Raw genomic sequence first — 16,256 nt, 5'->3', positions numbered from 1 at the left:
GACTCCAGGAGCAATTGCGCCGCTGCCAGACACATGACCGTAACAGAGCTGCCGGGGACTATGTGATCTGTCAGACCTCTCCTGGACAGCCGTGTCACCAGCTAGCGGGGCAGAGAGCCAGCGAGGTTTGTCCATTGGCTTTTTTCCAGGATGCTTACTGCCCCTGTATAAAATTATGGTACGCCCACATCTTGAATACTGTGTACAGATGTGGGCTCCTCACCTCAAAAAAGATATTTTGGCCTTGGAAAGGGTTCAGAAAAGGGCAACTAAAATGATTAGGGGTTTGGAACAGGTCCCATATGAAGAGAGGTTAAAGCGACTGGGACTTTTCAGTTTAGAAAAGAGGAGACTGAGGGGGGATATGATAGAGGTGTATGAAATCATGAGTGGTGTGGAGAGGGCGGATAAAGAAAAGTTATTTATTAGTTCCCATAATAGAAGAACTAGAGGACACCAAATGAAATTAATGGGTAGCAGATTTAAAACTAATAAAAGAAAGTTCTTCTTCACACAGTGTGTAGTCAACCTGTGGCACTCCTTGCCAGAGGAGGCTGTGAAGGCTAGGACTATAACAGAGTTTAAAGAGAAGCTAGATAATTTCATGGAGGTTAGTCCATAAAAGGCTATTAGCCAGGGGATAAAAATGGTGTCCCTGGCCTCTGTTTGTCAGAGGCTGGAGAGGGATGGCAGGAGACAAATCGCTTGATCATTGTCTTCGGTCCACCCCCTCTGGGGCACCTGGTGCTGGCCACTGTCGGCAGACAGGCTACTGGCTAGACGGACATTCGGTCAGACCCAGTACGGCCTATCTGATGTTCTTATGCTTGTAATTAAGCAACCATCTCCATCCCAGTCAAGGGCATCTCTGTGTGTGCAGCAGCTAAGCATGTGCTCTGAGGGACTGTGAGGTTTGGGCCCACGCTCTGTGAAACCTAAGCCAGCCCTGCTGATGGGAGGTGCTACTTCCAGACGTGGCCTGTCTGCATAGAGGAACTGAAACAACCAGAGAGAAATAAGTGAAAGGGGCAGAGAGAGACGAGAGATGACCCAGTGGTTAGGGTACCACCAATGGACCTGGAAGATCTAGGTTCAGTTGCTGCTTGGCCATAGACTCCTTGTGTGCCCGTGGCAAAGTCTCTTGGGCATAAACGTTCAAAGGTGGCCCCTTGTTTTGAGAGTCCAAATTGTAGACATCCAAGTCCTAATTTACAGAGGTGCCAGACACCCAAAGCTCCCTAAGAAGCCGAGGAGAGGAGGCGGTGCTCCGGGAGAGGTGTTCAGGAAATGGTTTTCTTGTGCCAGGAAAATATTTCTGTGCTTTTCTTTTCCCAAAATGTTTCCCCGTCATGATCAGGAAGAACAACTGAAATCTCACATTTTCATGAGCCAAAACAAAACCAAAAACTGTTTCAACCATTTTTTTTTGTTTTATTGGTTTTTTTTTTAAACTATAATTAGTTCAGGTTTCAAAGCGAAAAGGCTTTTCAAACAGGGACACTGGAATTTTTTGTGTAGAAAATATCAAGCCAAGAAGTTCTAACAATCCTGAAACTTTCCCCCCCACTCCTAGTCAGCTCCTGGCTCAATACGGTCACCCCACTAGCTCCTGAGCCCATGCCGCAGTCTGCCCCTGGCACTAGCCATTCTGAACCCCAGTTTGTGACCCCCAGCAGCTCAATGTGCTCCACTTTGTCTGTCCTAACTCAGCTCCACCGGTTGGTGCTATGTCAAACTTCTACTCCTGTGGGAACTGAGCAGAGAAATGAATCAAAACTGATTCTTTCCCCGGGATATTTTGGATGGGAAATATATTTTTCGATGGGAAATCAGCTAATTAAAACATTCTTGACTTGTGTGATGCTCAGCTGCTCTGACGAGCTCCCCCAAAGTGCACAAACCTGGACTCTCACATTAGATGTCAGTTTTGTACATTTGAGATCACAGCACGGCCTGACCGGCTGGGGGCATTGTGAGGTTGTTGTGCATCACAGATGCTCAGACACTACAGAAGGCAGGGGAAGTACCTTCGGCTGATAGATAGGTGCTGCATGGCCTATGTTCCACCACTAGGCCGAAGGAGTTTGCAAGAGCTCAGCTGGCCCATGTCCTGGGGTTGAGACCCGTGGTCCCAGCTCTGTCACATCCTTCATCAAGCTTCTCTTCAAAGGTGCCTGGTTTATGTCTCCTCCCACAACCCCCTGTCCAGGTGACTCGGAACAGGAAGTCATGCTCAAAACCAAAACGCCCAAAGCGACGGTGGGGGGGCTGAGCCCCACGAAGGAATACACCCTGCACATCTACGTGCTCGAGGGCTCCCAAGAAACCTTGTTTGCCAAAAGGAAATTTGTGAGTAAGTACAGTGTGGGCCTGTCCCCACTGGCGTGGCTCTGGTGGGCTTCCTCAGAGTTAATCCTCCGAGGCAGCGGTTCTCGGAGTGTGGTCTGCGGACGACTGTCTTGCAGGTGGGCAGCGGGCTCGGGATTCAGCACCCCAGCCCGTGGCGAGGAGCCTGCACTGGTGCGCCAGCCCTGCACCCCCATGTGAGGTTGATGCGCCAGAGCTGGCTTCCCGCTGTGGGGGTGGGGACAAGCCACAAGGGGGAAGGAAGTGGCTTGAGCACAGCAGTGTAGGACACCGCTCTCCTGGAGGCTTTCCCCATCGCTCCCATTGGCTCAGCCTGCTCCTGCATGCTCCCTCCCTCCTAGCCCCCTCCACCCTCAGCCCCCTCCTGCACCCTCCCTCCCAGCCCCCTCCACCCTTGGCCCCCTCCTGCACCCTCCCTCCCTCCCAGCCCCCTCCACCCTCGGCCCTATCCTGCACCATCCCTCCCACCCAGCCCCCTCCTGCACCCTCCCTCCCCCTAGTCCCCTCCCCCCTCAGCCCCCTCCTGCACCCTCCCTCCCTCCCATCCTCCTCCACCCTCAGCCCACTCCTGAACCCAACCACCTACCCAGACTCCCCCACCTTCAGCCCGCTCCTACATCCAACCTTCCTCCCACCCAGACCCCTTCACCCTCAGCCCGCTCCTACCCCAACCTCCCACTTAGACCCTCCCACTTTCAACCTGATTCTGCACCCATCCTCCCATTCAGACTCTGCATCTCCACCCCCTCCTGAACTCATTTTGCCCTCATGAGTGGTTGGCTGTGGCTCTACAGAAAGGTTTGCATTGAGTGGGGTGGGCGGTGGGCCAAAAAGTTTGGGAACCGCTGCTCTAAGTGTGTGTTGCAGTCAGGGTGTGACTACGTAGCCTCCCCCTCTTCTGGGTGTGGTGTATTGTCCCATCTAGTGGCACCGAGACCACTTCCAGAGAGAATCCTGCATCCTACAGCCTTTGCTGAGAGCCAGCTGGCTCTTAGCTCAAGCGCTAAGCTCCAGAGATCCCAGGTTGGATTACGCCTCTCAGCGTTACAGCCGTAGCTCGCTGACGCACCCACGCTAGCTTTAATGGAGCAAGGAAGTCGCAAGTGCTTGTGCTTCGGGGGTTGTACTGGAGCACTGGGCAGTTACTTGCAGGCTAGCCCACACTGAAGCTTCTGCTGCTGTAGTTTGCCAGACCCTGACCAGAGCTAGCTTGGGTGTGTCTCCTGCTTTGCTGGCAGCGTCGATGTAACCTGATGGGTGTGGGGCACACAGTGTAGACATGGCGTCGCATTGTTTCCATATTGGTTTGAGTGTGGTCGGAGGGCTGGTGGACAGTAGGGTGTGGGGCCAATTGCAGTGACACCAGGTTTATGTCAACTCCATTGACTTCTCCTTTGCTCTCACAGTTCAGGAGCTGAAAAACATCTTACAGGCTAGAAATAACCAAAAGAATACGGCGACCGCTCCAGGAAAGAGCACCCCCCCTGTGAGAAATACAGCAACCGAGCTCATCCCAGAGGTGAAGGCAACGTCCCCCGCCCTGAGTGAAACCACCACACAGACAGGTACGTGCAGGGTCAGTGCACAAGCCAAGAGCCACCCAGAGGTAGGGTGGCAGATGGGGGGAGGAAGAGGAGGGGTGTTCCTAGAGGATGCCTTTCAGTTCTGGGTCATGTCTGAGAATCCAGGGGCATTCCTAAGGGTCTTGTTGACGTGTGAGGACAAGTCCTCTCCTAGCTTCACCTCTGGGTTCTCCCACCAAGAAAACAAGGTCCTATTTTTCCTGAGCTTTTAATCAGTTAAAAGCCAACCTGAGAAGGGGCCAAATTCAGCCTAGGAGTAAATCTTACTTCATGTCCTTAGTAGATGGCATACTGTTTATGCTTCCCCTCCGGCTAGATGAAGCTTCACTGTGCACACACGGGGCTCTCAGGAATTCAGCTCAAATCTGGTAATCAAGCACCATCCAATTTAACAATATCCATGGCGAGTTATATGCAGGCATTACAGTCTTAAATTGTAACACTTAGCACAACCATACAGGAGAGCATGATCTACTGTGTGACAGAATTTAAGACTTAGTTCCGAAAAATCTAGGTCCCTCCCTAATCTCTCTCTAATCTCTTCCATCCATGTGTGGAATAAATTTTTATGTGCACCAAGGCATGTGCAAATGTGCACCACCAGGAGAAACAAAAGTTTAGCTGTGATTGCTTTGCTAATCAACGGGGTGGTGTTTGAATCTCTCCTGAGTAGACAAACACATGCAGCTTGCTCGGAACATTGGTTCCCTACCTCTTCACCAAGAGTGTATCTAGTGCTATTTTGTGTCTTGACAACACGCCCGTTATTCTGAAATATCTTTCCGACATCCCTGTAAACCTCGTTCCATGAGGATTAAGGGATGTTTCAGAATAGCGCTTTATTTTGAAATTAACTTGAAATAAGCTGTGCCATTTGCATAGCTTAAATTGCATAGCTTATTTTGAGCTCCGGGTGCAGTGTAGACACACCCTGAGAGAAACCCCATTCGCAGCAGTAGTGTTCGGGCTTATAGGCTCTTGTGCCAGCCACTGGGCGGGGAGACACACACACTTAGCCAGTGTGTTCCAGCACATTCAGCTCGTTTCACTGACTGGGACGTGCATGATGGGCTGGTGAGGATGGGCCGTTTCTCATTGTGGTGCCATGGAGTGCAGCAAAAGACAGACCTGAGCGGAGAAGGCAGAAGGCAGCAGGAGCCAAGGGCCCGAGTGAAACCCTCCAAGGGAAACCAAACACTGAGTTCAGTGTGACAGAAACCCCGACAGCCCTGCAAACGACTCAGCGCAGCCCCGCAAAATCCGAGCGAGGCGATCTCGGCAAAGAAAAACACACAAAGGAAACTTTAAAGAGAGGTGAGTCTTATTTCTAACGTAGCTTCCACCCCTCCAGCATGCACTCGGGAAAGTCATTTGGCTTTAAAAGACCATTTCCTAAAGAGGCAACTGCCGGGGAAGAACCCAAGCAAAGGGAGGAGGTTCTACTGGGAATCCCCTAGGTATCTGTATGGCATCACCAAGAGGAAGCTTCCTTCCTTCCTACAAGCTGCACTACAGCTGGCTGAATACAAAGCCTCTAGCTCAGTGGTTCTCAAAGTGTGGTCTGCGGACCACTAGTGTCTTGCAGGTGGGCTGTGGCCTTAGGACTTGCCCCTTCCAGCAGCAGGGAGCCTGTGCTGACACTCCATCCCCGCGGTCCTCCCCTGGGAGGTTGGAGCGCTAGCACTAGCTTCCTGCTGGGATGGGGGGCCCGTTCTGGCTCATGGAGGAAGGAAGTGGCTCCACATGCTGCTGCTTCCCCTCCCCATGGCTGCCTGGAGGCTTTCCCCACTGCTCCCATTGGCCGGAATTGTGGCCAATGGGAGCAGCAGAGGGGTGGTGCCTGGGAGTGGCAGGAGCCAGGTAAATGCCCCCCATCCACCTCATGCCCAGACCCCACACTGTCATCTCCCTCCCATGCACCCCCTCCCACCGAGACCCAGGACCCCCACCCCGCTGCTGCACCCTCCCTCCCTCCTAGACCCCCCACTTTCAGCTCACTTCTGCACCCAACCTTTCAGGCAGACCCCATCCCCCTCCCCTTCTTGCCCCCATTTTGCCATCATGAGTGGTTGGCTGGTGGTCTGCCTTGAGCCAGGTGGGCCGTAGGTCTTAAAGTTTGAGAACCAGTGTAATAGACACAGCCTAAGCACTGCTGGAGGTTGCTCCCTCAGTCTTGTCAATGGGGAATGACAACTGAATGGCCAGATCTGGGCACTTATGGGAAGGAATCGAGGCAGTGGTGGAATCTAGCTGCCCCATGTGTCTTCTGCTGCTGTGCAGCTGAGTACCCTCTGGGGTTCACCCACAAAAAGTAAAACCTGTGCATGGAAAGAAACAGGGGAAAGGTGCCGTTTATCCGTGATGTGCCTGATCTTATCCCCTGCCAGCGGCTGGCATGGGCTGAGAAGGGAGGCGCACGGATAGACGGTGCCACCAGTTGAGGAAGAAATTAGATTGAGTCTAGAGAAAGCATCTGACTCCTGATAGCCCGTAGGGGATCTGCAGCTGGAATGGAACAAAATAATCACCTGCGATGCAGTAAGATTTAGTGAGATATAAAGAGAAGAGCTGGATTAGACGGATTGTAATTGAGTTGACAGTTTACACAGAGCCGTGTTTAGACAAGGCACATTTCCTGAAAGGTTTAACTTCTTAACTGTGAGAACACACCCTTCTCGCCTGCACACCTCTGTGCGGATGCTATAGGCAAGATTGGGCTCAGCCAGTGGTCAAGCAGAGGTGAGGCCTTGTTCTTGACCTCTCCCCTTGGAAGCAAGAAAATCGGTTCTAATTCTGGCCTTGGCCATTTTTTTTCATCTGCAGACAATGTACAGCGATAGAGCATACACTTGACTCTGCAGACCCAGGCGGAGATTACAGCACTGAGATAGTAATATCACAGGCTAATTAATGCTCTAAACCACAGGTTCCCAGCCTTTTCGAGCATACGGACCCCTTTTCAATCTATTCAAATTTTATGGACCCCTCCTCCCTGGGGGAGAAAAAAAAAAGGGAAAAGGAAAGAAAGAAAAGAAAAATAAGGATCGGGCCCGCCGTGATCCTTATTTTTATACTTTCCACGGACCCCCGCAGTTCCGTTGTGGACCATCAGGGGACTGCCGACCACAGGTTGGGAACCACTGCTCTAAACGGGTCACTGCCATGCTGGGGGAATCACAGATCATTCGTCCATCGAACCACCAAATGGTTTCTACTGGCCCCTAGTTCTAATTAAGAAAGTTTTAGCTTTGGAATTTCAGACTGGATTCTTGCCTGGAAGCAAGGGGACATGTCTGGACTGGTGATGCGAGAGCTCTCTCCACCGAACTATTTCAGTCACTTTGTCTCCTAGGCTCTCGGTTTCAGTGTGACACAGCCGCAGCGACTGATATCGTCCTGCTGGTGGACGGGTCCTGGAGTATCGGACGCAACAACTTCAAGTTTGTCAGGGAGTTCCTGAGCGCCTTGGTATCCCCTTTCAATATTGCCCGGGATAAGATAAGGATCGGTAAGAGAGATTCTTGTCCCTATACCTCCCTATACAGAACCCAGCACAGCTCCTCTCTGGGGGATGGATTCTACACTTGGACGTGCTTCTTGACCGTCCGACAATCCTAAATAATCCGCTAATCTTGGTGCTGGTTTTCACGAAGGCACTGCTAAGTGGTGGTGCAAGAAGGATAATAACTGCAGCTGTTTGAGTGCCAGGTCATAGGCACAGTCCTTGGAAGGATCAAGAGGGTCTGATGTCTGGTTTTTGCCCCCCTCCGTGCAGCCGTAGAGTTTACATGTTTGCATTTTGTTATCAACCTCTTGTATATGCTGGGTCATAGGCTTGGGTATTGACAGGAATTCTTGTCTGAGGTAACGCTCTGACCTCTAGTGGTTGTAATGAGAAACTCCAGTGCATGTGGTGGGCCATTTTCTGAGGAGCACTTCAGACATCCAGTGCCTTGCTCAGTGGGGTCCTGGTCCATGACTGAGCTCTAAGGCTGCCGACAGACTTTGCAGGGCCCTAGGCAAGATGGGAGAGCTGGCTCTAGGCCCTCATGGGTCCTTGGGCAAAAGGGGCGGGGTTAGGGCTCGCCTCCCCCAGCCAGTCCTTCCGCTCTGCCTGGCACCTACCACTTGGGGTTCTGGCCACGATTTAAAGGGCCCAGGGCTCTAGCCACAGCCATTGCCTCTGTGGCAGGAGAGAGCCCTGGGCCCTTTTAAAACACCAGGCCCTAGGGCTGCCCTCCCCTGTCAGTGGGCCTGCTGGGCTCCTAGGCAGTCACAGGCCGGGGAGAGGAAGCTAAGCATTCCTAACGGGGTGAGAGTACCTCAGGCCCGAATTGCACCCACAGTGGAAAAGCTTCAGAATAAAGGCTGCTTTTGGCAAGCTGTGCCGGTGTCACTAATGGGGGAAAGCTGAAGCACATTTGGAGTGGGTGGTGAACGGGGAGAGCAGCAGGGAGCTGTGGGCCGGAAGAGGAAGCAGGCTAATTTTAGATAGAATTATCCCTGAATTTTCACCCTGGGAAAGAACTACAGTAACAGGTCTCCGGTGGCGTTTCAGATCGCAGTGTGCGTTGCAAGGGAGGTAAGCACCGTTAGCTTCCTAGGGAGGTGGTGAAATAGTCGCAGGGAGCTGACTTGTCTGCAAAAGGCCTGCAGTGGAACAGGAAGTAAATCCACAATTGGCAGCCACAAGTCTGGTGCTCTATCCAATAGACAACACTGCCTGCCTATAGCACTCCTGGAAAGGAGCAGCTTTCATCTTGCCGGGTGAACCCCTCTGTTGACAGCTCGTGCCTTCCACAGGTTTGTCCCAGTATAGCAGTGATCCACGGACAGAGTGGAACCTGAACACCTATGTCACAAGGGACGAGGTGTTAGAGGCGGTGAGGAACCTGCGATATAAAGGCGGCAACACTTTCACAGGTAACACAAGCCTTATCTGCAGCTCCCCAACTCTCTGTCCCTGGCTGCACCCTGCATGAGCATTAACGTAGCAACTTCCTCATTAAAGGAGGACGATTCGGGCTGGCTATGTCTGAACTGGATAGAATAAAAGCAGCCTCATTTACAAGAATACAGTGCAATTGCTGTACACAGTGCAGATATCTCTGACCTAAGCTATTGGTAACGAAGGAGTAAGGGCCTTTGCTTCTCTCACATTCACCCACCCCCACACATGGGCTGTGTCTACATTGGCACCCTTTTCCGGAAAAGGGATGCTAATGAGACACTTCGGAATTGCAAATGCCGCGGGGGATTTAAATATCGCCCATGGCATTTGCATGAACATGGCTGCCGCTTTTTTCCGGCTCGGGGTTTTGTCGGAGAAAAGCGCCAGTCTAGAAGGGATCTTGAGGAAAATAAACCCTTTCCTGGAAAATCCCTTATTTCTATTGCTGGGGGGCGGGGAGGGAGACGCAGCTAGTGCTGGGGGGGGGGAGGGGAATCAGACCAGGGAAAGGTGGAGCGGCTTTTCTCGCCCGGCTTTGCTCCACGTCTCCCTGGTCTGCGGGGTGCCCCCCCCAGCAGACCAGGAGACACGGAGCGGCTTTGCTCTGCATCTCCCTGGTCTGCTGGGAACCCCCCCCCCCCCCCCCCGCAGCAGACCAGGGAGACGCGGAGCGGCTTTTCTCGCCGCATCCTCCAGGGTGAGAAAAGCCTGGTCTGCTGGGGGGGAGGGCCCACTAGCTGCGCCACTCCCCCCCAGCAGACTAGGGAGACGCGGAGCGGGTTTTCTCGCCGCGGCTTTGCTCCATGTCTCCCTGGTCTGCTGCCTCCCCTGAGCACTAGGTGCACTACCCCCAGCAGACCAGGGAGACGCGGAGCGGCTTTTCTCGCCCGGCTTTGCTCCGCATCTCCCTGGTTTGCTGCTCCCCCTCCCCCCAGCAGCCCAGGGAGACGTGGAGCGGCTTTTCTCTCCGCGGCTTTGCTCCTAGTCTCTCTGGTCTGCTGCCCTCCTCCCCCCAGCAGACCAGGGAGATGCGGAGCGGCTTTTCTCGCCGTGGAGGACGTGGGTGGCTGGACTGCCTGCGTCCTCCACGGCGAGAAAAGACTGGTATGCTTGGGGGAGGGGAGCACTTGCTACACCCCCCCCACAGCAGATCAGGGAGACGTGGAGCGGCTTTTCTCTCCGCGGCTTTGCTCCTCGTCTCTCTCGTCTGCTGCCCTCCTCCCCCGAACAGACCAGGGAGACGCGGAGCGGCTTTTCTCGCTGCGGCTTTGCTCCGCGTCTCCCTGGTCTGGGCCCCCAGCAGACCAGGGAGATGCGGAGCGGCTTTTCTCGCCACGGAGGATGTGGGCGGCGGGACCGCCCACGTCCTCCACGGCGAGAAAAGCCTGGGAGACCAGGGAGACTAGCAGACCAGGGAGACGCGGAGCGGCTTTTCTCGCTGCGGAGGACGTGTCTGGGCGGTCCCGCCGCCCGCGTCCTCCGCGGCGTGAAAAGCCCCTTTCGTATGTAGGGATCCGACGTAAGTCTGGTCCACGTAAGTTGGGGACTGCCTGTATCCGGTTTTGACTAAGACCAAATCTACACTAGAGGGGAAGGTCAAATCAAGATACACAACTCCAGATACATTAATTATGTAGCTGGAGTCTACGTACCTTGTTTCAAAGTTTCCCTGCTGTCCCCACAGCAGGAGGCCAACAGGAGCAAACACTCCCATCAGCTTCCCTTAGTCCTTGCAGGAGCAAGAGTACTGGCTGCCGACAGGGGTAACCTCTGAGTTCCATTTAGTGGGTCTTTATTAGACCCACTAAATCAAACTCCGGAAGATCGATCCTGGCAGTGTCAATCTTCCCTGGAGAGAAGATATGGCCTAAAGTTCTGAGAAGGGTGTTTGTACATCTTTGCAATCTGATTTTCAGGGATCTAATTCCACTCTTCTTTTTTCCCAAGGCCTTGCTTTGTCCCATGTCCTAGAACAAAATCTGAAACCTGAAGCTGGCTCCAGGGCAGATGCAGTTAAGCTGGTGATCCTCTTGACTGATGGAAAATCACAGGATGATGTCAACCTGTCTGCCCAGACCTTGAAAAATATGGGCATAGAAATATTTGCCATTGGTAAGATTACAGCTATTACTAGCATGAGATGACGTTGTCCTAACTCTGTTCCCTTTGAAATCCATGGTAAAACTCTACTGGACTCTAATGGAAATAATTTTAGGTCAACATGACGTGCTTTGGAAAATCTTACCCATACACTGTCTGTTGATTGGATATCACTTTACCATGAGCAGATGGGCAATTCATACATCTTTAGACATGACAGGTAGAATCTTCAAGGAGCAGACAATTGCAGGACGTTAGAACATAAGAACGGCCATACTGGGTCAGACCAAAGGTCCATCTAGTCCAGTATCATGTCTGCCAACAGTGACCAGTACCAGATGCCCCAGTGCAAGGGAACGCAACAGGTAATCATCACATGATCTCTTTCCTGTTTATCCATTTTCAGGCAAATAGAGGCTAGGGATGTTGTGTTTTTGTTTTAAAAATTACAGGTTGAACCTCTCTAGTCCAGGACTCTCTGTCCTGCAACATCGGTGATCCAGCATGATTTTAGTTAGCCAGGTGTCCACTTAGCATAGATGTGGCCAAGTTTCCTGCAGTCCCATAGTTAATTTACAGCTACTAGTCTTGGCTCTCTGTGTTCTGTGCTGCTGTTCAGCTCTAATTTACCCTTCAATGTCTTCTAAGACCCTAATAACCAGTGGATGTGTTGGTAATGATGCTAGACAATATTGACCTCCCGTGATCTGGCAAATTCTCTGTTTCAGCACCAGTCAAGTCCTGAGGGTGCTGGTCTAGAGAGGTTCAGTCTGTGGTTTAGTTTTCATTAAACGTGAGGTTGGCAGAGATTTTAATTTGTATAATGGGAGACCAATGATTACTCAACGGTTTACCACAGAGTGTAATTAAAGATGTGGTATACCTAGACTTGAGTAAGCCATTTGACATGGTCTCGCCTAATATTCTTATCAATAAATTAGGCAAATACAACTTAGATGGGGCTACTATAAGGTGGGTGTATAACTGGCTGGATAACCATTCCCAGAGAGTAGTTATTAACAGTTCACAATCCTGCTGGAAAGGAGTAATAAGTGGGGTTCCACGGGGGTCTGTTTTGGGACCGGTTTTGTTCAATATCTTCATCATCAATTTAGATATCGGCATACAGAGTATGCTCATTAAGTCTGTAGATGATACCAAACTTGGAGGGGTTGCAACTGCTTTGGAGAATAGGATCATAATTCAAAATGATCTGGACAAATTGGAGAAATGGTCTGAGGTAAACAGGATGAAATTTAATAAGGACAAATGCAAAGTGCTCTTCTTGGGAAGGAACAATCGGTTTCACACATACACAATGGGAAGTAACTGTCTAGGAAGTAGTATGGCAGTAGGGATCTCAAGGTTATAATGGACCACAAGCTAAATATGAGTCAACAGTGTGATGCTGTTGCAAAAAAAAGTAAACATGATTCTAGGATGCATTAGCAGATGTGTTGTGAGCAAGACACGAGAGGTCATTCTTCCGCTCTGCTCTGCGCTGATTAGGCCTCAGTTAGAGTATTGTGTCCAGTTCTGGGCACCACATTTCAAGAAGGATGTGGAGAAATTGGAGAGGGTCCAGAGAAGAGCAACAAGAATGATTAGAGGTCTAGAGAACATGACCTATGAAGGAAGACTGAAAGAATTGGGATTGTTTAGTTTGGAAAAGAGAAGATTGAGAGGGGACATGATAGCGGTTTTCAGGTATCTAAAAGGGTGTCACAAGGAGGAGGGAGAAAACTTTTCTTCCTAGCCTCTGAAGATAGAGCAAGAAGCAATGGGCTTAAACTGCAGCAAGGGAGGTTTAGGTTGGACATTAGGAATAAGTTCCTGTCAAGGGGGTTAAACATTGGAATAAATTGCCTAAGGTGGTTGTGGAATCTCCATCTCTGGAGATATTTAAGAGTAGGTTAGAGAAATGTCTATCAGGGATGTTCTAGACAGTACTGGATCCTGCCATGAGGGCAGGGGACTGGACTCGATGACCTCTCGAGGTCCCTTCCAGTCCTAGTATTCTATGATTCTATGAAAGACACCTATTGGAGCTGGTCATGGTTTCCCTGTCCTGCAAAAAAAAAAAAAAAAAAAAAAAAAAGGGAACGTCAAAAATATTCCCACTCTGAATTGGGACAAAATAGTCCATCTCAAATTTTCATAAATTTTAGTTTCAGGTCGATAGAAATATTTTAGATGATTAAAATTAGCTTAAATTTTGAAACAAAACTGCCTCAGATTGGAAAATCAGATTTTTTTTGAAAATTTGCTGAACTGATCCTATCCCAAAGGTTTTGATGAATTTGGCCATTTCCAGAGAGGTCCATTTGGTTAAATTCTTCACCTAGAGTATCTGGCAAGCTCTGCCTCCAATTATATTCACTTGTTTAGTATTCTGTGTTTCTATTAGTCTTCTTGTCTGCTCCTTGCCATCTGGCTGAAATAAGGAGGCATAAAATGAGTGGGAGAGAAGCTAGCTATTTTAACTGAATTCATCTAGTAAAGGTTAATGCAAAAGGAATAAAATTAAACAATAAAATATTACCTCACCTCCAAACTAGAAGTGGTGTATTATGAGTACACCACAGAGAATTCAATACCTAGCACTAGATGGCTGTATCTTTTGCAATGTATTTTACTTAATACAGGCATGTCCAAAGTCCGGCCCGGGGGCCAATTGCGGCCCGTGTTCCGGTTTAATACGGCCCCACAGGTAATTTGGCAATATCTATCTTTTATGGCCCCCAACGAATCCATATGTATTGAGATGAATACATTGTAAAATCTCAGTTAATGTCAGTTGGTCTAAATCAGTTATAAATATATTTGGACACATGTATACTTGGTGTTATATTCCTGTTCATATTTTTTGAACTTAAAAGTTGACAGACAACCTTTATTACCAATAATATGTAATGTACTTTACAATGTTCCTGACATATATTTCAGCTTCCTGGATTTTTTTTTCATCTGGCCTTCAGATATGAAAGGCAGAGTGATTTAACACCTGTTTAGATTTGTCATCCATGTGACGAAATGAAAAGTATGCCATTTGCAATAAACTTTGCATAAAATAGTTAATTTGCATTTAATTTTAATGGTTCAAAGAATGTCAGGCAAAATGGTCGGCCCTCATGCATGTTCACTTCATCAAATCTGGCCCTCTTTGAAAAAAGTTTGGACACCCCTGACTTAATATATTGAATGAAGGCACTGACTGTAATAGTGTCTTCTGCTACATAATACTTTAAAACCTGCCCATCTCATTTTTTTGCCAACTTTGACATTTCGGGGTTCCTTCTCCTTGTTTTACTTGTTTTCAGTGTTTGGGTAGTTTGGCACTAGACCAGTGATGGGAACCTAGGCTAATGAGAGGGCCGTGTGAATGGTGCTTCTTCAACTCAGTTAGATTGTCGTAACCAAGATGGTCTCCTAGGTTATGGTCGTTTTGCTCACTGTGCTGACATAGCCAGAATTTGTGGGGGGAGCCTGAGGAGGTTGTGAAGGCTGGGACTATAACAAGTTTAAAAGAGAACTAGATAAATTCATGGAGGTTAAGTCCATAAATGGCTATTAGCCAGGATGGGTAGGAATGGTGTCCCCAGCCTCTGTTTGTCAGAGGGTGGAGATGGATGGCAGGAGAGAGATGGCTTGATCATTACCTGTTGTGTTCCCTCCCTCTGAGCATCTGGTATTGGCCACTGTCAGCAAACAGGGTACTGTGCCGGATGGACCTTTGGTCTGACCTAGTATGGCCGTTCTTATGTTCTTATGAGCCGACTAAACCATAGCAGGGCTTTGATTGGATGCAGAGGAGAGCGCACGACTCTCACGGTCAGTGTTGTATGCAATCAGCACGCACCTCACTGTACATGCCCTTGCTTTGCGTGAAGTGTCATTTTAGTAATATCAATAGGAAAAAAATTACATGGATGAAAACCTGCAGAATCTGTCACGTGGTCAACAGTAAATAAAATGTCTCGCGGCCCCCACACGGGACTGGTGTTCCCTGTGAACTGGACAGTTGGATGGCTACTCAGGAGAGATTTAAATGCCACTCAGCTGATTAGCAGTGCACTCACCACAACTGCAGCCGGCAGCATGTGTTTCTAATGGTGGTGCACATCCACACATGCCTCGATGCATGGAACAACATTTCTTCTGCATATGGATGGAAAAATTAGAGGGAACATTGCACAGAACCCCCATGGGCCACATGCAGCCCTCAGGCTACAGGTTGTCCACCACTGCTCTAGACCATTAGAGCTTGAGTTATAGTCTCTAGAGAGGAAAGTTTTAACCTTCCTGCACGGATAATTATTGCCGCAGTGCCTGGGAGCTGTAATCATGGAGCAGGAGCTCACTGTGCAAGGAGCTTGACAAATGCAAGAACTAAAAAGCGGTCCTGGGTTAGACAAGGAAACACTCACTAGCCCAAGAATAATATGGCAAGAAATTACGGAGGTGAATCCCTGTTAGAGAGGAGCCCAAGTCAAGATGGGCAAACCTGGATCTTTCCCAAAGTGTGAGGATGCATTAATTCAAGGTTTTGGTTTGGATCCATTTCCAATCCCACCTCCAGCTGGGAAAAAGGAGCTTATTTATTAAATACAAGATACCTGTTGGCAGGGGCAGATGACCATTTTGCGGGGCCCAGGGCAGCACATTTTCGAGGGGCCCCCCTTTGCCACGGCACATGCGTGGGGCTTCTTGAAGCACGGGGCCTGGGGCGGCCGCCCCGCTCACCCTGCCCTATATCCGCCCCTGCCTGTTGGGTTGCAGAGGGGTAGCCATGTTAGTCCATATCTGCAAACACAAGGAGTCCTGTAGCACTTCTTGGGGGGGAGGGATAGCTCAGTGGTTTGAGCATTGGCCTACTAAGCCCAGGGTTGTGAATTCAATCCTTGAGGGGGCCATATAGGGACGATACTTGGTCCTGCCCCAAGGCCAGGGGGCTGGACTCAATGACTTCTCAAGGTCCCTTCCAGTTCTATGAGATAGGTATATACCTTAAAGCCAGGGCCTCCAGCCTTTTTAAGCATGAGATCACTTCTTTAATTTAAGTGCAATCCAAGATCTACCTCAAACCCAAATACCCTTGCCCCACCTCCTTTGTGCCCCTTCTCCGAGGCCCCACCCCCTGCTCACTCCATCCTCCCTCACTTTCACTGGGCAGGGGCAGCAGGTTGGGGGAGGGGCAGGCTCTGATCTTGGATTAAGGGATTTGGAGTGTGGGAGGGGCTCTGAGCTGAGCTTGG

General features: G+C 50.0%; 1 protein-coding gene across 9 annotated transcripts in view; it reads left to right on the top strand.

The window, feature by feature from the left end:
• COL20A1 (collagen type XX alpha 1 chain) overlaps positions 1 to 16,256 on the top strand; it is a 122,538-nt gene that overhangs the window by 22,988 nt on the left and 83,294 nt on the right. For all 9 annotated transcript variants that reach the window (XM_075901041.1, XM_075901042.1, XM_075901045.1 and 6 more), the window contains exons 4-9: positions 2,210 to 2,353; positions 3,774 to 3,932; positions 5,067 to 5,264; positions 7,303 to 7,458; positions 8,754 to 8,873; positions 10,849 to 11,013. In XM_075901041.1, the coding sequence (XP_075757156.1) occupies positions 2,210 to 2,353; positions 3,774 to 3,932; positions 5,067 to 5,264; positions 7,303 to 7,458; positions 8,754 to 8,873; positions 10,849 to 11,013 (942 nt within the window). The remainder of the gene's footprint in view (positions 1 to 2,209; positions 2,354 to 3,773; positions 3,933 to 5,066; positions 5,265 to 7,302; positions 7,459 to 8,753; positions 8,874 to 10,848; positions 11,014 to 16,256) is intronic.

This window comes from Pelodiscus sinensis, chromosome 18, assembly GCF_049634645.1.
Source record: "Pelodiscus sinensis isolate JC-2024 chromosome 18, ASM4963464v1, whole genome shotgun sequence".
In the NCBI taxonomy this organism is placed as follows: Eukaryota; Metazoa; Chordata; order Testudines; family Trionychidae; genus Pelodiscus; species Pelodiscus sinensis.
The sequence above is the reverse complement of the archived record's forward strand: the minus strand, read 5'-3'. Positions and strand labels throughout refer to the sequence as shown.